The sequence below is a fragment of the Natator depressus genome, chromosome 20 (assembly GCF_965152275.1).
Source record: "Natator depressus isolate rNatDep1 chromosome 20, rNatDep2.hap1, whole genome shotgun sequence".
In the NCBI taxonomy this organism is placed as follows: domain Eukaryota; kingdom Metazoa; phylum Chordata; order Testudines; family Cheloniidae; genus Natator; species Natator depressus.
In genome coordinates this window covers 429,068-452,887 of record NC_134253.1, presented here as the reverse complement: position 1 = coordinate 452,887, position 23,820 = coordinate 429,068, and the positions used below count along the sequence as shown (strand labels likewise).

Genomic DNA, 23,820 nt, shown 5'->3' with positions numbered 1-23,820 from the left:
ACTCACCCTCCTCGAGGGGACTCCACAACCCCTTCCCCCGGGCCGGATCTGCTGCGTCAGGCCCGACCCCTCCCCCCGGGCCCGGCCGGCTCAGCCGCGGCAGCAGCGTGCGCGGCCTGGAAAGTCACATGGCCCCGCAACGCGGCCGGCCGCCGGCCGGCCCCGCCGCCTCCCCGCTCCGGGCCCCCTCCTCACCTCCACGAAGAGCAGCATCCTCCTTCTCCCGCCTCCCCCCGAGGCCAGCGGGCCCGGGATCCCGGCTCCGACGGCTCCCCGCTCCCAGGCAGGCTCCGGCAGCGCCAGCGATAAGGGCACTCGGGCTCCGCCTCCGGCTGCTGCCGCCAGCCAGGGCCCGGGCCCCCGCCCCTTCCAGATCCTCCGCCTCTCCCCGGCCGCCACCGCCTCTGCCGGGTCACCCCCGAGAAGTCCTTCCGGGGTCATCGGAGGCCGTTCGCAGAAACTAGCTGGGGTCCTAGTGGGAACGTACTATTGCCTGGGGTGGGGGACACCAATCTAGGGGAATGAACCATTCTGCCTGGAATGGGACGAGGTGTCCGAGGGGGTGTACCATTCTCTGCGCTGTTGGGATTGTTGTTCAGAGGCATGTACCAATCTCGGAGCGGGAGGGGGAGGGGGATCAGTTGGAGTGGTCCTCTCCTTGTTTGTCTGTTGGGGGGAACGTGCCATTTTCGGTGCAGTGGGGGTGCACGGGGAATGTACCATTGCCATTGGGCCACCTCAGGCTGTGCCCAGCACAGACCCATGGTGCAGCATCCGAACAGGGTGACCTCACGTCAAGGCTGCCTAGAGCAATCAGAGGGCGCCAAAGTGGGATAATGCCCCATTGAGACGCCATCATGGCCCCACAGCATGCTGAGCCCTGAGGCTCTGGAACTGGATTTCAAGTATCACCAACCACAAGCCTTCAAAACTATGAGACTGAATTAAAAACAATACACCTGGGGCTCTTCTGGTTCATGTTTGCCCGTTTTTCTCCACAACCATGAGACAAAGGCCGAGAGTCTCACAATAATCTCGGGACTCCAGGATCTGAGGCGTCAAGAAGATTACCAAATATTGTGATACCTGTGACAGATCACAAGAGTTACAAGACTGCATCACATCAAGATCTTGCTGAGCCTCAACCAGAGCAATGAGATGGCAAGAAAGCTGGGTCATGTTGTGCTCAAACATCACTCTGACCCACAAGATGCTGAAATGTGGCTCTGTTTCACAGGCCACAACGGACATTTTGTCACCCTTTCTATCAGAGACAGAGGAACTGCCCCCCACCCTCAGCAGGAGAAAATTAATCTACCCAGAATAACAGGTAACTTGTGAAAAAGACCAACATGAATCTCCAATTGTGAAAGAAATAGACTCACTCAGACTAAGGTCTTTGGTGCAGGGGCCTACTTTTTGTTATATGTTCGTGGGTATAATTGAGGAGCGGACATTGCTCCCCCAACTCCAAGCTTCGGGCAGGCACAGAATTTACATACGGACACACCTCACCACATGCAGCCTCATTGGCCTGACTGGAGCTGCCCCCCATATATAGACGTCAAACTATGCCTGTGTATATGCTTGTATATCACCTAGCATCATGGGGATCTCTGATCCATCAATACAAATAATTTGTAATAAACACTCACTCATACACATGCTTGCACACACATACACACACTCAGTTATCTCTCCTGTCTATTTTGGGATCGTTCTATACTGCCACTGATCATCTTAATATCTCAGTGCCTTCCACATAAAATCAGTACTAAACTGTGAAATCCCCAGTGCACTTTGTGAAGACTCTGGCATTTCACCATTTATGGGGTCAAAGTTCAGGGTAGTGTTTATTAATTAAATTTTATTAATTTGCTTTTTTTTGTGATGTGGAGGTTGGGGTTTTTGGGTAGAAGAGGGTGGCCATTAGTATAAGCAGTGCTAGTTGAAATTTTGTAATACTTTTTTTCCCCCCAAAAATTGCCTTTTTTCAAAACCTGACATTTTCTTGAACAATTTTTCTTTGTTTCCTTTAAAAAAAACTTTGAAGACAAAACACTTAGTCTGTTTTTATTTTATCATTTTTCTTTTTTTTCCCAAACTTTCTGTCCCTTTTTCCCTCCCTTTTTCAGTGGCAAAATACGAAAGGGGGGGGGGAGTAAAAGGGAGGGAGAAGGGGAAAGAATGTCGGGGGAAGAAAAACTGAAAACAAACCCCAAGATGTAAAACAAACATTTGTGAAAAACTTTTAATATACAAAAAATTGTTGATTTTTGAAAATCGCACAATGAAAAATTCAACAAAATTATGTACATTTTTGTCCAGCCCTCAGCAAAGCCAACTTCTAATCAAGGCATTCAGGAAGATACTCCCTAAGGCAAGTTATACCAGAGCTATCCATTTTAGGACTCATGCACCTATCTCTGAGTACCTGGTATTGGCCACTATCGGAGACAGGATACTGCAGTAGGTGGACTCCTGATCTTGTCTGGCAATTCGTAGGTTCCTAATGCTCTTTTCCCATAACTCATAGGAGGCGATCAGAGGCCTGTATTCCAAGGATTGTCTGCTTTCCCCCCTCACACACCATAAGGTGGCAAAGAGCTTTAATTCTTTGTACTTGTAGAGGATAAGATCAAGAGCAGAAACAACTGAAACTTTGGAGTGGGAAATGGAATAATTCACCGTGTGGAGTCCTGAAAGTGGGTCAGGGGAGAAGGAACAATGCCAACATTTCAATTTAGAAAGACAAGGTTAGTGAGGTAAAATCTTACTGGACCAACTTCTGTTAGTGAGAGATACAAATTTTCAAGCTTACACAGAGCTTTTCAGGTCTGAAGAGCTCTGTGTAAGCACAAAAGCGTGTCTCTCTCACCAAGAGAAGTTGGTCCAATAAAAGATATTACATCACCCATCATGTCTCTCTAATATCCTGGGACCATCATAGCTACAACAACACTGCATACAACATTTCAGTTTGCCAGCTTGGCAGGCAGTGAGTTCTGCTAAATAAAGAAAAATCTCCAATGAGTACAAGAAGGATCTAAGAACAATGATTTCCAGCCACAATATTGCACTGATAATCAAAGTATGGTCCACAGGCCACCTGTGATCACCTTTTCTGGTGGTCTGCAGACTGAAATATTTTATAGGCAAATGGTAGGAAGTTGGGAGTTGGGAGGGGAAGTGAGTCCATGAAAAGCTTTTTCATAAATAGCCTTACAAAGCATTAAAAGCTTGAGCACCAGTTATGTTAGGGAATCCCTGCAGCTCCTCTTCAGGAATGGCTTCATTTGTAATTACTCTGACAAGCAATTCTATTTTTAAAATGTCCAGCACCACTAAAGACATGTCCTTGCAAACACTCAGATGTGCCCCGCTGAGGACTACTTGTGCTTGCAGTATATAAATGATAGAAAGATTACTAGACAACTGCAGCTCTGAACTTTTGTAGTACAGCCAGCAATGTCACCTTCTATCAGAAAGCTGTACTGACTGGGATATAAGTGTTCTGTTCTAGAACCTTCTTGTTAAGCTAGGGTGACCAGATGTCCCGTTTTTATAGGGACAGTCCCATTTTTGAGGACTTTTTTTATATAGGTGCCTATTACCCCCCAACCCCCTGTCCCGTTTTTTCACAGTTGCTATCTGGTCACCCTATGTTAAGCACTCCTGTTGAAATCTCCCTAGGGGTTATTTAATTAGTAAATCCTGTTTGGTAGGTGTCTGTCTATGTACATTCCATTCACTGTGCCTGATGATTTCAGGATAGAATCACAGGAAGGGTTATTATGACATCACCCAGACAAATGGAATATTCTCATCTCTTGGTGACATGTCCATTTGCCCCTCTGATGTTGAGCTAACAGCCAGAGAAACTGGACCTCCAACTACACCTCTAGAACGAGGAAACTAAACAGGCTTACCCTGTGATTCAGCTTGGAATTGTCAGAAGTTTATTCTTAGTGCAGGAAAACTACCAGGTCCTAAACATGGCAGTGCAGGAATCATCATCTTCGTCATTGTCATCAGGAAGCTCATATGAATCTGAAACAAACTCAGAACCCGAGCCTGAAGCTGCAGCCTCTACACTGGAACTCACTATCAGTCCTCTCACTGAAATCCCCCCCTCAGTGAAGAACATACTGGATAAAATTGATGCTGCCCAGCTCAGCAGAGCGAGGAAGGTACATGTTGACACTGAGCACCTGATCTTTGGGGCAGCTGAATGCCTCCTGTGAGTAGGATGCAAGGGAGATTAGCCCTCTGTAGGAGAGGCACCAGAGATAGGTGGAGGTCTCAGATTTTATGCCCCACTAAATATTCCCATTAGGGGTTTTGAATTGCTTTCCATTTTTAGTGAACGGCTCATGTCCACTGCCAGTTGGCTTTATCAGCAATTTGAGAAGCAGAATATTTGCTTCCTGATATTTGTCATTTAGAAATAAAGGGACACGATCCTGAGAAGTGTTAAGCACTCCCATTTGCAGTGCTGAGACCCACCCTAGCTAGGTTCTGTTCCTAGCTCATCCTCTGTTATATGTTACTGTAGCATCCAGATCTCCTAACTGAGATCTGAGCCTCATTGTGCTAGGCAGTACATAATGAGAGGCAGCTCCTGCCTCAGAGAGTTTACAATCTGAATAGAGAAGTCAAGCAAAAGGTGGGAGAAAGGAAGTATTATCTCACATAGAAATTAAGTGACTTGCCCAAGCTCAAACAAGGAGTCCGTGGCAGAATGAAACCTAGCTCTCCTGAATCCCAGTCCAGTGGATTTACTTACCTGGGCTTGAGCTCCTTGCATGCAGGGTGTTCTAGAAACAGTATTATTAAGACCCTATCCTCTCTCTTTAGGAGGTTTTTAAGCAACTGTTTGTAATTCTGGATAATGTGAACCGGGTATGTAACTGCTTCAAAGGGGACCAAGGGATGGACCCAGAGATAGAAGAACAGTTCTTCCTCTCCGGCACTTGGGCTGAGAGGAAACGGAGGGCACTTCTACTGGACAAAGTAGCCATCTTGCTCAAAGCCAGCACAGCTCAAGGGAAAGATTTAAAGTTCGTTCTGGAATCATTAAAAGAATGGGGTAAGTTAATGGAGACAGTTGGCCTCTGGGATGCTCCAAAGTACAGGTAGCTCTAGAGCCATAGCCCTAAACTTTAGGGATGTCTGGAACCATGCTCTCCACCTGACCCCTATATCTCTATCACGGGGTCAGTCAAAAACCTGGATCCAAAAGCCTCTGAACTTTGGGGAAGTTTTGAGCTGGATTCCAACTTCATAGTTTGATCCCATTGTGGTGTTTGGGTGATCACCCAGGCTGGTAAGGGGTGCAGTCACCACCTTCCATTATAACCTTGGGGTGCTTTAATGCTGTGCTGCTATGGCTCAGATCCCAGACACCAGTAGCTTGCTCGCAAGCACAAAGTCTTACCCTGGCTTTCACTGGCGTCCTCCTTCCAGGGTAACACCAATAGTTCTTATAGGCCTAGGTGTCCCCAAATCCATTCCTTTCCCCAGACAGTCTGATTTTCCCCCTCTAGTTTGTGACCCCCAAAGGCATGAAACTAGCCTCCCAATTATCATCTCACTTTGCCACACGCACTCCTCACAGGTTGCACACCCGAGAACTGCTTGGGTAAAAACAAACAAATTGTTTATTTAATAGAAAAACCACAGATTCAAAGATGAAATAGTAAGGGAGAGCAAACATATACAAGTTACACAGTAAATAAACATAAAGACACAGCTTCAGATGTCTTCTATATTAGTTAAAATCTTTTTTCTAATACAAGTTACCTATTGCCTTAAACAGTTTCCCAGCGTACCTCCTAACTGTGGGATCCAGTGTTTCACAGACAGCTTCCCACTTGGAAGTTTCATCCAAACTTCCTCAGTTTCTGGATGAAAACGTCAGCTTCAAGACTCCTTTAAAAAATATATTTTTATCCTTTTTTTTTTTTTCTCTCAGACTATGGTGATTCCTGTTTATTCAGACAAGGGAAATTCCCAGTTGTCTCAATGTCTTTCCATTAACTTTAATGGTCTACCATTATCCTTTCCTGGGCTGGACAATGGATAGGTACTTGAAGCTGGTATAATGTAAGCAACTGTCTTGGGAGGTAGCCTATCCCTCCCTGATTGCTTCATCGCCCTGTTTTGAGGAGATGCTAAAGTTGCCCCACAGTTACAATTTACAATTTTCTGTGTATACACATACATACATTAATAATCATGGTCTATATACAGATCTCATAATGACCATCAAGTTCAGAACATTACAAGTTTATTCAAAACCTTACTTGGTATATTTTTATAGTACAATGACATATTCTGCAATCAGTTGATTGAACTGCTTATTTTGGGGGTTTAAACCTCTTGTTCTCCCTATGGGGTGCCTGGACCCCAGTTGTCACACCCATCTCTGCTCAAACCCTGCAGCTATATAGTGGGGGTTTTGATTTACAGGACCATCTTGAATTTAACCTTTAGAATACCAGGAATTAGGTGATTTGCCCTCATGGTTCTCCACTGAGGGATCTAAGATGAGTTATATTAGTTTTTAATACCTGTCACACTCTTTGTCCCCAAACATGATTCCCACCTCCTTCTCACCAACAAGGGGAGACATCCACTTGCCCACCTCCTTAGCCCTCTCAGAGGCCCTTACTGAATGTCCTAAGACTCCATCTCACAGACTCCTGCTCCCTGCCTACCCTACAGCATTGCTGTCCCCTCCTCCCTATGTATTTTCCTGTGTTTGTGTGATATGTTACAATGTTCATCTGACCTCCTTGTGCAATTTTGAGACCTTTCTGTGACCACACCTGACTGTAGACATGTCACATATAAATTGCTAATCATCAGGCCAAGATCTTTTGTGTCATTTAATAAGGGTTTGATTTTCTGGAAGGTAATTAACGTGCACTTCATTCCCCTTTTTGCTTTGGCTCTTTTCAAGGTGAAATGTTGTCAGAAGGCAAAGAACAAGTCGGAGACACCCACACTGTCCAGTGGGTCAGTGATATGGAGACCAAGCTGCTGACCTCCCTTGATTATACAGAAGGATGTATAATGCAGCTATTCGATCTCTGCACAAGTCTTGTGGAACACAGGAGGAAAAAGAGGGGGAAATCAAGTATTTGTTTCAAACATCTTGGAATGAGAAAAGGGGGAAAATTAATATTTCTGATTAATTTGGAGGGACAACAATCTGATGCATATGCAGCCAGATTTTCAAAAGTGACCTTCAAGCATGAGGCATTTCAATATGCTTTCCAGCCTACCGTACATCTTTATTGAGAGCACCCCAAAGTGTTTTCCCAGTCAGAGGCAAACTAAGTAGACAAGCTAGATACAGAAAGGATTATTATCCCCATTTTAAATATGGGGGACTGAGCAGTGAAGAATTTAGCCTAATGTCACACAGAGAGTTAGTGACAGAGCCATAAATTGAACCCAGATCTTCTGAGTTTTATCTCAGAGCCTTAACCATAGGACCATCCTTCCTTTCATTATAGACCCTAATTCTTTCTCTTTGTGTGTCTAACTTTCCCAGTAGTTCCCAAAACCGGCATGTGGAGAGCATGGCGAGAGAAAGTTGCACAGAAACCTCAGGAAGCCCAGCCCTTGAGCCCTGAACAGATGTTAGAAGATGAATCTGTAATTTTCTCCAGGACTTCTGAGCTCCTTACCATGTTACAGGAATTTGTAGGGTCCACAGTGTTCAACAAAGCAGAAGCTGTTGTTGTTAAATATATAGTGACAATGGTGGCCAATCTCACCAAAGCCTTCACTCTGCTAACCAAACAGTGCCGTGGCCTGCAAGCAAAGTATGATACCTTAGCATCCCAGGAGTCCAGGAAGCAGGAAGTTCAGTATGTGAACTTTCAAAAGGAAGTACAGATGCTTAATGAGAAAAAGGCATCTTTGGAGGCTCGAGTCCAAAGCACTGAAGACAAATACAAGATGCTTCTTGTAGCAAATGAGGCAATGCAAAAAGTACTGCACAAGGTGAAGGAAAATGCAGCAGTAAAGATAGAACCATCTTTAAGAGACATGAAATTTGGGGCCAGGGCTTCTTTTGAATGGAAATCCCAGGAAGATGATGATAATGATCTGAGTAGGAAAAAGGATGCGGTTCTGTCAGCTGAAAAGCTGTCATGGAAATCCCAGGCAGACCTTGGTAAATCCCCCTGTAGGAAAAGGGAGGCAAAGGTACCAGATAAAAAGCAGCTTCAGAGACCATTGGCAGAGAGAACAGAAGACACCAGTGACAAACAGGAAACAAAGCTTCTAGATAAAAAGCCAGCACTGAAAGCCTCAATAGAGAGAGATGAAGACATCAGTGACAAACAGGATGCAAAGCTTCTAGATAAAAACCCTTTAAGGAAAGTCTTGGTAGAGAGAGGTGAAGGCACCAGTGACAAACAGGAAACAAAGCTTCTAGATAAAAAGCCAGCACTGAAAGCCTCAATAGAGAGAGGTGAAGACATCAGTGACAAACAGAAAGTCCCGGTAGAGAGAACTCAAGACACTGTTGTCAAATGGGATGCAGTCATCCCAGTGGAAAAACAAGAAGAGACTTCAGGAGACCTGGCTGGAAGACAGCATGAACAACCTCTGGACAGTGAGCAAACAGAGGCTGCTGACAAATGGGATGTGAGCCTCCTGGGTGGAGCCCAAGAAGTTGTTGAAGATGTCACTGGTGAATGGCATGAGATCCTGCCAGAGGAACATGAGCTCAAGGCTGACAGTGAAGAAGAAATTGAAAGGCTCCCATCCCCAACAGAGCTCCCATACCAAGGGATTTCTAGGAAAGGGAAGCAGAGGAGGAAGAAGGAAAGCCTGTATACTGAGGAGACACATACAGAAATGCCTCAGAGCCCAATCAGCAGAAGCAAGCTGGAACCATCCACTGCACTGTATGGGTTTAATTCAGCTATCCTGGCTTATCTGGAGCAGAAGATGGAGAAGCTATGGAAGTGTCCCTCTCCCGGGAAGAGACAAGCAGAGAGGATGCTGCCCAAGGACCCAGAAGCCCAAAGGCTCTACATGGCCTTGGAGAGGAAACTGGAAGAATGCTTCTCAAAAATGAAGATAAAATATTCCAGCAGCTTAGAGGAACAGAAGCTTCCAAGGAGCCTGGAGCTGACTGAAGGGCATGATGAGGAGGCAAAGTTGAGTGACCCTGACAGTCCCTTTTTGGAGTCCAAAGTTCCTGTGATCTCACGATGGGGACTCCCTGCAGCCCTGTGGAAGGACCCTAACGTCTCAGCACGTTTTCAGTTTGCCAAGCAATGGCAGCAGCAATGGCAGGAGGAGGCGCAGGAGCAATGGCTGGTGGATGCGCAGGAGCAATGGCAGGGGGAGGCGCAGGAATGGTTTAAGAAGATACAGAAGGAGCAGCAATGTCAGATGCAGTCACCACAGCCTGAGGAGCAGCTCCAGCAGCAGCTGCAAGGGGTAAAGGAGAAGGTGGAGGTGGAGCAGCTGGAGGAGAAGCAGCTGCAGCAGGAAGAGCATCAGTTTGAGGAGCTGCAGCCACAGCAGGAGCCACGGCAGGAAGGGCAGAAAGAGTGGCAGGAAGAGAAGCAAAAGCAGTGGAAGAAGTGGCTGGAAGAACAAGCGGAGGAGCAGAGGCTGTGCCAGCAGCAGCAGCGGGCGCAGCAGGAGGAGGTGCAGAGACTGTGGCAGCAGCAGCAGGAAGAGCAGCAGAGGCTGAGGCAGCAGCAGCAGGAGGAGGAGCAGAGGCTGTGGCAGCAGCAGCGGGCGCAGCAGGAGGAGGTGCAGAGGCTGTGGCAGCAGCAGCAGGAGGAGCAGCAGAGGCTGTGGCAGCAGCAGCAGGAGGAGGAGCAGAGGCTGTGCCAGCAGCAGCAGCGGGCGCAGCAGGAGGAGGTGCAGAGACTGTGGCAGCAGCAGCAGGAAGAGCAGCAGAGGCTGAGGCAGCAGCAGCAGGAGGAGGAGCAGAGGCTGTGGCAGCAGCAGCGGGCGCAGCAGGAGGAGGTGCAGAGGCTGTGGCAGCAGCAGCAGGAGGAGCAGCAGAGGCTGTGGCAGCAGCAGCAGGAGGAGGAGCAGAGGCTGTGGCAGCAGCAGGAGAAAGAGCGTGAGGCGCAGGCGAGGCACTGGCAGCAGCAGGTGGAGGAGCACGAGGAGCAGCGGCAGCTGTGGCAGCAGGAGCAGGCGGAACATGACCTTCAGCGGAGGCAGTGGCAGCAGCAGGAGGCGAAGCAGCAGGAGCAGGAGAGGCTATGGCAGCAACAGTGGCAGGAGCAGCTGCAGCAGTTGCATGAACAGCAAGAGTTGCAGCAAAAGCAGACGCCGCAGGAGCAGTATCTGACCCCACGGCCTAAAACAGTTCCCAGGAGCAGAGAGCCTGGGACCCTGGAACACTCGACAAAACAGATCCTGCGAAGGCCCAGGAGAGAGATTGCAAAGGAAGAGGTCCTACTGTACAAATATTTCCAGCCTTCTGCCCAGCAAATGGTTCCTGCTCAGAGCAAAGTATCCCTGCATTCTCAAGCTCAGTCTACTGAGGAGACCAGCTGGCTCCCCACTCTGGCTCAGAAGACCAAAGGGAAGAGCTTGGTGCCCTCCAGCCTGTCAGAGAAGCGGTACTGGGTGGATGTGGAGGCTCAGAGGGAGAATTTGGTGCTGCTAGGCCAGGCAACCCAAAAGTGCAGACTACCCCCACACCTGCACATGCAGGCGAAGGAAGTTATCACTGAGACCCTGCACACTGATGTTGAGAGGCTGGCTCTCCTCTTCCACAAATACATCTCCTTCTGTCACCTCCACCGTGTCAGGTACCAACATATGCAGACTACTTGTATCCACGTGGGGTCAAATCCTTGCTAAGGACCTGCTCCTGCTGCCATCAAAGCCAGTGTGAGCCTGTCCATTGAGTTCAATGGGAGCAGGACTTTGCTCAGTCTTTACACAGGCAAAATTCCTGTTGAAGCCAATGGAACAAATCCTGAGGTGCTTACTAAGGCCTTACTCAGACCACAGGCCTTGTGGCAGCTGGGGAATAAGTAAGGTGCAGACACACCTAGTTCATGTCCCCTCCCTTCCCTGACATGCCACACACACAAACACACCCTGGAATTTCCCTCCACTCGGGGCTCTTGTGAAAAGGCTCAAATAGCGTCTTGCACAAGGGTATTCTCCAAAGGACAGCTGTCTCTTTGTTTGGCTGTTCCTCAGGGCAACCAGGATGGGGTCCAGTGGATCAGATCCTGAGTGGTGCTGAGCATGTGTAGCACCCATTAAAGTCTGCTTCTGTTGAGCTCAGTGGTCAAACTCTCACTGATCTCATCAGAACAGGATTGTGCAAAGTGTGCTCAGCATCTCTCAGGATTTGGCCCTAGCTCAGCAATAGATAGACCATTTCCTTTACTTCTGTGGCAGTTCTGGGTGGTTGGTGCCTCTTGGGATTTGTCCCTAAATCAATCAGATTAGCCTGTCAACTCTATATTTTTTTTGGAGGGTTGGAAGATAAAGGCTTAAAGCAGCACAAAGGAAACTCCACATGGTCTCATCACCTAGTGATATGAGTGGGGTTTCCATGCTCTGAAATATCAGCGCTGAGATCCATTGTACAGATCTGACAGAAAAACCTGGCCTCAAAATTACAGATGGGTCAAAGCCAGAACAATTTATCCCACCCCCAACCATGAATTTTAGGAAAAAAGGTAGTGATGAACTCAAGCCACAGCCGTTGGGTTTGGATTTCAAACACCCCAAAGGTCAAAGGTCTTGGATCCAGGGTTGTGGTCTGGACCATCTCTAATTAAAAGAGATGCAAACGAGGTACTGCAATATCTAGAAATTAAGATGATAGGGCATTAGAAAAACTGAGATGGCTGGATGTATGGCTAGACAGAACCCTAAACCCAAAGCACCCCTCAGTTTGCATATCCTTCCCACTCCCCTGCCAACACAACACACACCAAACTATGTAAATAGGTTGTTTGGTTTCTCTTCTACTGTGGAGAAGAAACATTTCTCACAATTTAATTCCTTTTCTTTCTATTCCAAGACAAACCTTAATGTCCCGATTGGAAGCTGCCAGAGCTGTAAATGATGGTGCTGAGGTCCGGAACTTGTACACATATGTGGAGAGGGTGGATGCTTACCGGAAAAAGGTGCTACAGTGCTGGGTGGCCAAGCAGAAAACAGCAGAGCGGGCACGTCAGCACTGCCTTGGCAAGATGATTTCCTTGTTTGCCCAGGTGAGCTTTTGGGGCGAAGTTCTCTTCTTGGTTCCCACAGATGATCCTGCTAACATCATTGGCATAACCAAGAGAAGAGTGTGTCCCTTGGTTTTTATTGGTCACTTTTGTTTCTAAAATCAGAAATATCCAATGGGATAACAAGACAGAAAAACAGCGTGTATGGGCTAGGGTGAAATTTCCCCCTGTGCAGAAATGCCAGCACAAGGCCTATGCCCAAGGCCCAAAGAGCATAAGTGGGACTTAAGTAGTGCATCAGCCTTGCTCTGGCTGTCTGCACAGGAGTAGATGTCACCTTTACTGATATTTCCCATCTATTCTTGAATCCTAGTCTTCCAGGGAGTGGGAAGGGTGTTGAGGATCAATTGTGGTTGCAAAGAAGAGGGATGGTCCAGAGATTAGGGTACTAGTTTAGGACTTGGTTCAAGTCCCTTCTCGGCCACAGACTTCGTGGGTGACCTTGGGCAAGTCACTTAGCGTCGCTGTGCCTCAGATACCCATCTGCAAATGGGATAATAACCACCACACAGGGGTGCTCAGAGGACGAATACATTAAAGATTGTTAGGTGCTCAGGTACTATGGTAATGGAGGCCAGATAAATACTTTGCCTTCAATTGAAAGGAGCTGGAGAAAGGCAAAATGTTACTGTGCCCGATACTGAGTAGCATGCTAACTGCATGTAGCCTCCAGAAAAGCCAACAGGAGTTGTGGGTGCTTGGCAGCTTTCTGGGATTTGAAATAATTAATAAATTCCTGTAAAAAAATTTAAAGTGCCACCTTCTCCTCTTTTAAATCCCTCCATAAAACCTACCACTGCCATGATGCCTAAACATCACTGTCACCTGGCATTGGTTAGGCAAGGGGCGAACTGAGGCTTCTGTTTTTATTTTATGCTAACCTTTGTTTTGTTGTTCCCTCATCCCATCAGATCCTCTCCCCACCCCATTTGTCTGCTGTGTTCACCTGTTACATCCTAACATCTAGATTATGAGCTCTCTGGGGCAGGATCTGTCTCTTTGCTATACTTGCCTATAATTACTATAATATCTCTACTATTCTTTTACTAAAGATTACGAACTCCAATCCTTATGTTTCAGAGTAGCAGCCGTGTTAGTCTTTATTATGTTCTTACTCAGACAAACTCCTACTGGCCAAGGATTTAGATATTATTATTATTTATTATTACCAGTGAACAGGTTAATTGGACCAGATTCTCCTCTCCCCATACCCAGTTTTACCCATTGTAGCCCTTTTGATTTCAGTCCGGTTATTTCTGAATGTGTGTGAGAGAAGGGAAAGGGGAAGCACTGGCAGCAGCAGGACAGCTCCTTTTCTTTGTTGTTCCATTCGCTCCGCCTGAGCGCTGAACTCCGCCTCAGCAGCCCATCCCCACTCATGATCAAAGCAGTGGATGAAATGAAGAAGGAGTTCCCGTCCTCAGCCTATGCCAGATCCAAATCCCCTGGCTATCCAAGCCCCCTGGCAAGTGTGAAGAAAGTCAGAGACTTTATGCATCCAGCTGGAGTCAGGTATATGGGGGTCTGGAAATGTTCAAGGCAGCCCTTATTAACACACCCTGCCTTGCTACAGCCCCAAATAGTGATCTGATGCTCAGGTCCTCATTGTGGGCCTGATCCTGTGAGGTGCTTGTTGCCTCCTCTAAGAGGCTGAGCACCTACAACTCTCACTGACTTTTGAGGGTGCTCAACTTCTATCAGGATCAAGCCCCAAGAGCCTCAGCATTCCATTTGGCCTCTCCCCCTTTTCACTGTCTCACTCTTTCAAGACCTCCAGCCAGAGTAAGACATACCCTGTGTTCCCATCTTGGCTGTTTCAGCTTTTTCCCTTCCTCTCTGTACTTGCTCTGTGGCTAAGCAGAGGACTTCAGTCTCTAGGGCTGCCAACCACCATTTGAAGCCCAATCCTGCTGAGCACCCTCAATTGCTACTGAGCCAAGTCCTGTCATTGACTCAAGCAAACTCCCTTTGGAGTCTAATCCTGAGAGGCACTTCTCACCTTTACAGTGGACGAGAAGCTGGATATGAGTCAGCAGTGTGCCCTTGTTGCCAAGAAGGCCAATGGCATTTTGGGATGTATAAGTAGGGGCATAGCGAGCAGATCGAGGGACGTGATCGTTCCCCTCTATTCGACATTGGTGAGGCCTCATCTGGAGTCCTGTGTCCAGTTTTGGGCCCCACACTACAAGAAGGATGTGGATAAATTGGAGAGAGTCCAGCGAAGGGCAACAAAAATGATTAGGGGTCTGGAACACATGACTTATGAGGAGAGGCTGAGGGAACTGGGATTGTTTAGTCTGCAGAAGAGAAGAATGAGGGGGGATTTGATAGCTGCTTTCAACTACCTGAGAGGTGGTTCCAAAGAGGATGGTTCTAGACTATTCTCAGTGGTAGAAGATGACAGGACAAGGAGTAATGGTCTCAAGTTGCAGTGGGGGAGGTTTAGGTTGGATATTAGGAAAAACTTTTTCACTAGGAGGGTGGTGAAACACTGGAATGCGTTACCTAGGGAGGTGGTAGAATCTCCTTCTTTAGAAGTTTTTAAGGTCAGGCTTGACAAAGCCCTGGCTGGGATGATTTAATTGGGGATTGGTCCTGCTTTGAGCAGGGGGTTGGACTAGATGACCTCCTGAGGTCCCTTCCAACCCTGATATTCTATGATTCTATGATTCACCTCCATCTCCCACTGAAGTCCTTTGAACACTGGGTCACTTATGTAGGTGCTTAAATATGGGCTTAAATGCCTAGCTTTAGCACTTGTTTGTACATTCTGGGTTGAGTCAGGACCCCATGGCTTGGCCCATCATGTTACCGTGTTAATGGGTTTGTAGCTGAGTAGTTTTTATTGCTTGCAAATGACTGTGTTCTTGTGCTCCTGCAGTGAGCAGCTTTGTGACCAGATAGAATCAGTATGGAGGACTGATGTCATCTCTCACAGTTTTCCTATCGTTCCAAAACCCCCTGTGTCACTACTCTGGTCCCAGGCTGGTGGCTTCCCAGATATCCCTAGGTTTCTGGAACTGGATGTGAGCTCAGTTAGGAGCAAACCCTTTAGGACTTTACAGACACGGTAAGCAGCCTTACATTTTATTTTACCTTAGTCTGCAGGAGGAACCATGTTATAATTATATGACTGTGTCAATCTCTAATTCCCTCTTTCCAAAGATCTCACCAAGCTTTGCAAATACTAATGAGTTAAACTTCCGGGTGAGTTAGGGAAACATCTGTATTCCCATTTTACAGATGGGCAAAATGAGGCACAGAGGGAAAAGCAAGTCAGTATCAGAGCCTGAAATAGAACCCAGCTCTTGTGACTCCCATCCGGGTGCTCTAACCATTAGACCATCCTACACCTCTCTACATGCTGAATGGGATTTCTTTTTTTGACTGAAGCCACCCTGTCTCTTTGGTTTTATGCTGCAAAAAGAGCTGTATTTGAGCAGGGGATGGGCAAAGGAAGGTGAGAGAGGGCCTGTGGGGGAGAGGAGGGACGCAGGATGCAAATGTGCTATGAGTGGAGGCCAAGAGGAAGGCCAAAATATTGTTTTCAGACACAACATTACAGATGTAAGAGTCCCCTTGATACTTGCACATGGATACACCTATCAGAGTAACCGGGAGTAATGGGTGCACACTGAGCTAACAAATACCTTAGCATTACATATTAATAACAGCCCAGCTAGCTCCCCACCACATGGGCTTTGTATCCACCTCCCATCCACACCACACTGCTTGTGTTCCCCCACAGCCAGATGTCTCTCTGCCCTGCTAGCTTGGTGTGTGTGTTTCTCCCACTTGCCAAAAGCTTTGGCAGAGTGCTGATGTTTCCTTCTTCCAGGAACTTCTTAGAATTTCTGCAACAGCCTGTTGCTGCAGGTTCACATGCTGCTGGTCCTGGCTCCTGCTGGTGGTGCTCAAAGCTACCTGAGCAGGGACAAGGCTCATTCCTGTGAATGTGGGAGGAGCACCCCAAAATGTGATGAATTGCCACATTTTTTTAACTGAGAAAGGCAAGCCATTTGTTCCCCATGACCCTCAAGATCTAAAAAGTTTGCATGGATTAAAAGGACCAGCTATGCCAGAGGTGGGCAAACTACGGCCCGCAGGCCCCTCCTGCCCGGCCCCTGAGCTCCTGGCCCAGGAGGTGATCCCCCAGCCCCTCCCTCACTGTTCCCCCTCCCGTGCAGCCTCAGCTCACTGCGCCGGCGCAGTGCTCTGGGCAGGGGGGTTGCAACCTCCTGGGGCAGTGCAGCTGCACAGCCCAGCTTGACCCGGTGCTCTGTGCTGTGCGGCTGTAGCACCACCAGCCACTGGTGCTCAGGCAGCGTGGTAAGGGGGCAGGGAGTGGGGGGGGTTGGATAGAGATCAGGGAAGTTCGAGGGGGTGGTCAGGGGCCAGGGGTGTGGATAGGGGTCGGGGTGGTCAGAGGGCGGGAAACGAGATTGAATGGGAACAGGGGTCCTGGGAGGGCAGTCAGAGGCAGGGATAAGGGGTGGTTGGATGGGGCAGGGGTCCCAGGGGGCAGTCAGGAATGAGAGGAGGGGTTGGATGGGGTGGGGGGGGCAATCAGGGGCAGGGGGTCTGGGGGCGGTCAGGGGACAGGGAGCAGGGGGTGCTGGATGGGGCAGGAGTCCCAGGGGGGCCGTCAGGGGGCGAGAAGCAGAGCGGGTTGGATAGGGATCAGGGACCGGGCCACACCTGGCTGTTTGGCTCCATACAATTTTGGAAACCCAATGTGGCCCTCAGGCCAAAAAGTTTGCCTGCTCTGAGCTATGCTCATGCAATCCAGACAGTTGTGGGGCTCTGGGCTCCAGAACTCCTCTACAGCCAACCTGGCCTCTCTGTCTCCTTCTGTCCGGTCAATGCCACTTTGGCTTCCATGGCACTTCTGCCCCTCCCCATAGCAAGCCAAAGACCACAGGGCAAACCCCTAAGCCAAGGTAATGATAAAAAACCCTTTCAGCGCTCACAGGCAGGTAGAGATGCTCATTGAATCCAGGGCCGAGGCAGCAGATGATATGGGGTGCAAATGTGACCCTTGTCTCTCATGATTTTTGCTCACATTGCTGCCACCTTTGTCTGGGCTAGAGAGTTGAGTTAATCTCCCTTCCTGTCTCTCTTCATGAGTGGCCTGTAGGTGTCACTGTTTAGTCACACAGCACTCAAAGCATCCTTGTGTTCAGAATGACACTGCCTGCATTGAATTTGTATCTCCAGCCTTTAAGCTTGTTTAATTGCTACACACACACATGCATGGAATCTCATTACATTTACTCATTTAAACTGATCTGGATTCAAGGATGCAGAGGAGTTGAATGGGAAGAACCTCCGGAAGAGAACAGCAAAACTGGGCTCACCTTCTCCAAGATTCACTGAGTGCCTTTTATCCAAGCATTGTTTACAAACCATATGGCGACAGTACCCATAGAATCCAGTCACCGTGGAGGGCAGCAGTCAGGCTGTGCAGCATCGGGTGCGGGGCTTGGGAAATGTTTGGGAAACCCTGACTCTTGTGAAAAGTGCTGTGGGATCTTCCTGGCCCTACTCCGTTTAACATTTTTATCAATAACCTGAAAGAAAACATTAAATCATCACTGATCAAGTTTGCAGATTACACCAAAATTGGGGGAGTGGTAAATAATGAAGGGGACAGGTCACTGATATAGAGTGATCAAGCTGGGCTCAAGCAAACAATATGCCTTTTAATATGGCTAAATGTAAATGTATACATGAACAAAGAATGTAGGCCATACTTACAGGATGAAGGACTCTATCCTGAGAAGCAGTGACTCTGAAAAAGATTTGGGGTTAGTAGTGGAGATGATCAGCTGAACATGAGCTTCCAGTGCGACTCTGTGGCCAAAAGAGCTAATGTGCTCATTGGGTGCATAACCAGGGCACTCTCAAGTGGCAGTAAACAGGTTATTTTGCCTCTATACATGGCATTGGTGTGACCACTGCTGGAATACTGTGTTCAGTTCTGGTGCCAGCAATACAAGAGGATGTTGATAAATTGGAGTGGGTTTAGAGAAGTGTCACAAGAGTTATTAAAGGATTAGAAAACATGCTTTATAATGATAGACTCCAGGAACTCAATCTGTTTAGCTTAACAAAGAGAAGGTTAAGAGGTGATTTGATCACAGTCTATAAGTGCCTACATGGGGAACAAATATTTAATAATGGGCTCTTCAGTCTATCAGAGAAATTTATAAAAAGTTCCAGTGGTTGGAAGTTGAAGCTAGATAAAGTCAGACTGGAAATAAACTGTAAATTTTTAACAGTCAAAGTAATTGAAACAGTTTACGAATGCTTGTGATGGATTCTCCATCACTGATAATTTTTCAGTCAAGACTAGATGTTCTTCTAAGAGATATGCTGTAGAAATTATTTTGGGGCAGTTCTCTGGCCTGTGTTATACAGGAGATCAGACTAGATGACCAAAATGGTCCCTTTTGGCCTTGGAATCTATGAATCTATAACGTCCACACTGACAGGCAGTATCCACAGATTCAAGGCTTCCTCTGAAAGCTCCACACATAGTAAAGTGTATGATAGCCAGGTCCCCTGCCTTGGAAGGGCCCTGCAGAGTCCTTTGGTGTTGGAATCCATCGTTCTAGTTATTTCAATATTGATGCTCATACTACAAAGCCTGTGGATAAACCTTCTGAGGGTAATGAGACTACCAGTCTGGTGGGACTGGGAATGAGTCTTACCAGCTGCAAGAAGCAAACACAGTAGAAAAACAGATATGCCCAGCTCTCACTGACATTCTGCATACCCAGCTGGAGGGGCAGGGGGAAGTGGTGCTTCTTAGGTGGGTTTTACAGGGCAAGAAGTCTGAGGCTTTTCTCCTGTAGAAGTTCACACGCTGGTAGAGCAGGAAAGGATTGCACAAACTGGAGGGCAAACTGGGAGGGACTGAGGAGTTATTTGGGATCCAGTGGGTTTTGTGCTGGTGAAAGATGCAGATTTGTAGCTCCGGAGGCTGAATAGGCATGTTAGGACCAGGTTACTTACACACACACACATCCTCCTGTCCTGCCCCTCAGTACTCGGCCTGTCTGTGAATGTTGCCTGCAATTATCATAAATTCTTAGTGGGGTCAGGACCTGAGTTACAGTCAGTTGAGTAATCAAAATCCATTTGAGAGATTAGGTTCCTGCACAGGCTGCAGGCTCCAGCTGGCACAGTCCAGTGGAAGTTTCACTGACCAGTGTCTCTAAGACATGTGCATAAGAATGAGAGAGAAGCACATTTAGGTGGAATAAAAACAGCACAAGAAATTATAGCAAAATATGCAGCCCACATAAAATGTTACCATCTGTGGGCTCTGTCATGGCGTCTGGTAGACACCAAGGGGATTTCTGATTGAGTGTGACCTTAGATAGTCAAGGTGGGTGAGGTAATATTTTTTCTTGGACCAACTTCTATTGATGAAAGAGTCAAGCTTTCAAGCTACACAGAGCTCTTCTTCAAGTCTGGGGAAGGTACTAAGAGTGTGCAAGCTAAATACAAGATTGAACAGATAGTTTAGTATAAGTAGTTAGCACATGTTCTAAGGGACCATTTCCGATGAACTGTAAGATTTGGCTCTGTGAGATTAAAATACCTTTCAGAGCTTGATTTGCTGTGACATTCGAGGTGTGTCTATACAGCCCGCAGCAGTGAGCCTCCCAGCCCAGGTCTCATGCTAGCGCTCTAAAAAAAGCTCTGTAGACAACAGCACTTTGAAGTTGTGGCTCAGGCTCTGAAGCTCACCTCTCTCCTAGCTCCTGCCCAAGCCACAGTTTCAAAGCACTCACTATTTTGAGCCCCTTTAGCCCATGTCTGTTGACTTGGGCTGGGAGGCTCGCTTCCACAGGCTGTGTAGACATATCCTCAGTGATGCTGTGTATCTAATAGCTACAGCCTGGGATCAGGATCCTGTTCTATGTTCTCATTTACTCTGCACACCAGATGTAATAAGGCTTATCACTTTTCATCTTCAAGGCGCTTTGCAAACATTAACCTATTAATCCTCACACACACACCCCCGTGTGGTAGTTAAGGATTATCCCCGTTTTACAGATCTGTCTTTATCCACAAAATCTGTTCATGAATTTCTAGTGCACCCCTTAACACAGTGTCAAGGTATCAAAATAATGAAGAAACAGAGTCAAGAGAGGTTACAGCCTGATTTTCAGAAATGCTGAGCACCCATAACTCCAGCTGAAACTGCCGGTGCTCAGCATTTCTGAAAATCAACCCTTAAGTATCTAAGGGGGTTGATGTCAGCACTAGGATTAGAAGTCACCCTCTCCTGACTTCCAGGCCTGCTCTCTGACCATTAGACCATCCCATACTATTTAAAGGGCTGACCCTGTAAGGCGCTGAGTGTTCTTAGCACCCAAATAAATCAGTGGGTGTTGCACTTAATCAGCACTTTGTCAGATTGGTCCTTTTGTTTGTAGATATCAGTCACTAATGTCCCTAGTTCTTACATACGTACAACCCCATTGACTTTAGATGCAGCAGGTGTGCAAGTCTGGGCTCTGCATAGCTATTAAATCATTAGTATTTTGTAACAATAAGCCTGTCTTTTTTTTTTAGAGTCCAGAACCTTCCTAGATGGAAAACATATGGACACAAGTAAAAACCCATGTAAATATAGGATAGTCCAGATGCAGTTTAATGCACAACAGAAATTTATGTAGAAAGCAAATAAAGTTTATTTTTGTGTTTATTTCATGGCCATGTGCCTTTACTGTAAAGCCTGCAGTTTATGTTCCAGTCTGTTGAGTCTGGGATTGTCAAAGGCTCCTAAGGGAGTTTCATTGAAATCTCAACTTCTGTTGAACTCCAGTCCTTCCACTGAATTTCTGTTCCTGCTCAGGAATGTGCCCCTCCATCCCCCTGGGCATTCTCTTATTAGCTGAATAAGGGGCAGCAACAGAAACAATTGCACCTTCTGCCCATGTGTGTTACAGAGCAAACTTCATGTGCCCTATATACTGAAATCAAGAGGTTATATAGCGAAAGGGACTGAATGGCAAAGTGAAAAGCTGTTCTTTTCAGGCAAGCATTAGCTTGATATGGATTTGGGCTGGACTATGGCAAGCTTTATCTCATTTTGGTGGGCTGAGGTGACTGATAAGGGGAGGAGTTCTGACCTCCTAGCCCTGCTTGGCCACTCTATCAGAGTTGCACTAATTTGCATAGAGGTGTGGGGTTGTGTCATGCATTCCTTAGTATAGAGGACCTGGAACAATAGCATCTTCAGATCATTCTGACTACTGCGCTGGGGAAGTATGGAGATAAGGCTTGTGACATACATGTTTGAACCAAAAGCAAAATCTTTCACAGTCATCAGAACCGAGTGACTTAGGCCACCCATAGCTTTTTCAGCACCCCTCACATTCATTTTGCAAGAGGAAACTCCACCTCAAAGGAGCACTGGGGGCAGAGCATCAGGAATTTGCTTCCAAAAGAGGCCAAAAGTTAAATACTGCAACTACCAGGCACTCTGACAAATGCAAATTACTAATAACTACTGTAGTCAGGAGGCCTGGAGTAGCTGAGATGGGATCAAGATAAATTACTGCTGGGTGTGAGATAGAATCACACTCCCAGCAGCCCTGAAGTTTTGGCAGCTCCCAGACACAATGGGAAATGCATCCCTCCCAACCCTGCAGCTATTCATGTACAGCCCTTTTCCTCATATTTCACATCTGTTCCGCCTACACCTGCGAAGTGCAGCCAAGCTCTGACATCTGGGCTGCAAGCTCTTCCAGGAGTCTCTCCCCATGCAGCTGAGTCTAACGTGGGTCGCTGTGTGAGCTGAGGTTCCAGATGTGTTCTCCCTGCCTCTGATGAGAAGCTCAGGTACATGGACTAAGAGTGCAGTATAAATACCTCCACAGAAGGGCAGCTTATACAGCCTCTCCTGTTGGATGAAATATCAGATCTACTCAAGCATGTAAAAAGAAAAGGAGAACTTGTGGCACCTTAGAGACTAACCAATTTATTTGAGCATAAGCTTCATCCAATGAAGTGAGCTGTAGCTCACGAAAGCTTATGCTCAAATAAATTGGTTAGTCTCTAAGGTGCCACAAGTACTCCTTTTCTTTTTGTGAATACAGACTAACTCGGCTGCTACTCTGAAACCTGTCAAGCATGTAAGTGGCTTTGGGACAGGGACTGTTTGTTATGTGTGTGTGCGGCACCGAGCTGTACAGGGGCCTCTAGATGTTACTGCAACATAAAGGTAATAATAATAACAGTCTATGATGTGGGTTTGTGCCTAGCAGCCCTGAGATGAGGTAAGACCTGATAGCTGCACTCCTTTAGCTGCAGTGGTCAGGTCCATTGTTCTTGGAACAGAAGGGTCTGAGTTCTGTCCCCGATCACATCTGTGGGATGCCTGTAGCCACGCTGTGCAGTATGACTGACGTGACATAGCCTGCACCGTGCACCGGAGAGCATTGTCTCTCCTCATCCCCCACTCAGTTGTGTGTGCTAGTGTAACCAATTAAGCAGCTAGAGCTTCTCTGGTGAACACAAGACAAGCATGGAGCTGTTGGCTGTTAGAGGTATGGGAGGCAGTGGACACTGCATGTCTCCGCCTGGTATATGGGTACAATTCCCAGAAAAGGCTAGGGTCCACAAGCCTATCAGAAACATCTGGCTTGAAATCTCATTTTAAGGCAGGAAATTAATTTGGATGTTAAGCCATTTCCTTTCATCTCCATAGAGAGCAACTCTGGTGGCATGACCGCTGGAGAGCAGTATCTGGGAAATGCTGATTTTCATTAAATTGCAGCGAGGAGAGAAAGAGGTCATGGAAAATCCAGGGATGCCCTCACTGCCCACAATGCAACTTAATGAAAAGGAGTGGGAACAATTTACAGCCAACACTTATTGCTCTTACCTCACCTTTAAATTCTCCTTTTTCCAGGTTCTTACATGAGACCCTGTCACGGACTCACAGATCGTTCCCACTCTTGGCCCCGTGCGGACCACGGGGGGTGCCCCTTTCAGTGAGACAGCTCTTCTCCCAGGGGTCCACTGTCTCTCGGAGTTAAGCCCCTCCACCTCCTGAAGCTGCACCTCTCTGAGCCTTAGCACACCTTTTTCTCGCCGTGGGCCTCCTCAGGGAATCCACTCGCGCTGGACCCCCAGGGCCTCCACCCCCCCTCGCCCCCGAAGGGGATGATGCAACCCTGTTCTCTAGGCCGGAGTGACTCTCGGCCAGCGTAAAACAGGAGGGTTTAGTTGAACACAGCACAGGAAACTCTCAGGGCCTCAGGCCTGGCCTCCCTCAGCACAGCACATCCAAGTCTCCCGTGCATCCAGGTGGGCTCTGCCTACTCCCTCTCTTCAGCCCAGACCCCCCCCTGCTTCCCAGCTGGGCATCTGATATCACCGGCCCCAAGCCCCGCCTCTGTCCATTGTCTTCTCTCCAGGTAAACAGGGTCACCTGGGCCTCCTCTCCTCTCTTAGCAGCCCATTGTCCTCCCACTGACCAGAACTGGCTGTGACTCCTGAGCTGGGCCTCTGGGTCACCAGTTGCTGGGGTCTCCATTCTCCA

The 23,820-nt window shown here is 47.5% G+C and overlaps 2 protein-coding genes across 3 annotated transcripts in view; one reads left to right on the top strand and one right to left on the bottom strand.

The window, feature by feature from the left end:
* The window catches only part of LARP4 (La ribonucleoprotein 4), a 44,144-nt gene extending 43,795 nt beyond the window's left edge, over positions 1–349 (bottom strand). The window contains exon 1 of one of the 2 annotated variants that reach the window (XM_074935479.1): positions 196–349. In XM_074935479.1, coding sequence (XP_074791580.1) covers positions 196–213 — 18 coding nt within the window. In that variant the 5' untranslated portion in view covers positions 214–349. The remainder of the gene's footprint in view (positions 1–195) is intronic. The other variant, XM_074935480.1, reaches the window with a different exon arrangement.
* A 365-nt stretch (positions 350–714) lies between these two features.
* Positions 715–23,218, top strand: FAM186A (family with sequence similarity 186 member A). The gene is made up of 6 exons (XM_074935321.1): positions 715–1,330; positions 4,858–5,089; positions 6,965–7,141; positions 7,562–10,808; positions 12,044–12,236; positions 23,188–23,218. Exons 2-6 carry the CDS (start codon positions 4,933–4,935, stop codon positions 23,197–23,199), a joined length of 3,786 nt encoding a protein of 1,261 aa, XP_074791422.1. The 5' UTR covers positions 715–1,330; positions 4,858–4,932; the 3' UTR covers positions 23,200–23,218.
* The last annotated feature ends 602 nt before the right edge of the window (positions 23,219–23,820 follow it).

Excerpts from the sequence above, each read along its gene's own strand:
- FAM186A (XM_074935321.1), top strand. The coding sequence starts at position 4,933 with ATGGACCCAGAGATAGAAGAACAGTTCTTCCTCTCCGGCACTTGGGCT. Across the intron at positions 5,090-6,964 it reads GGAATCATTAAAAGAATGGG|GTGAAATGTTGTCAGAAGGC; the intron begins GTAAGTTAATGG and ends GCTCTTTTCAAG. Across the intron at positions 10,809-12,043 it reads TGTCACCTCCACCGTGTCAG|ACAAACCTTAATGTCCCGAT; the intron begins GTACCAACATAT and ends TTCTATTCCAAG.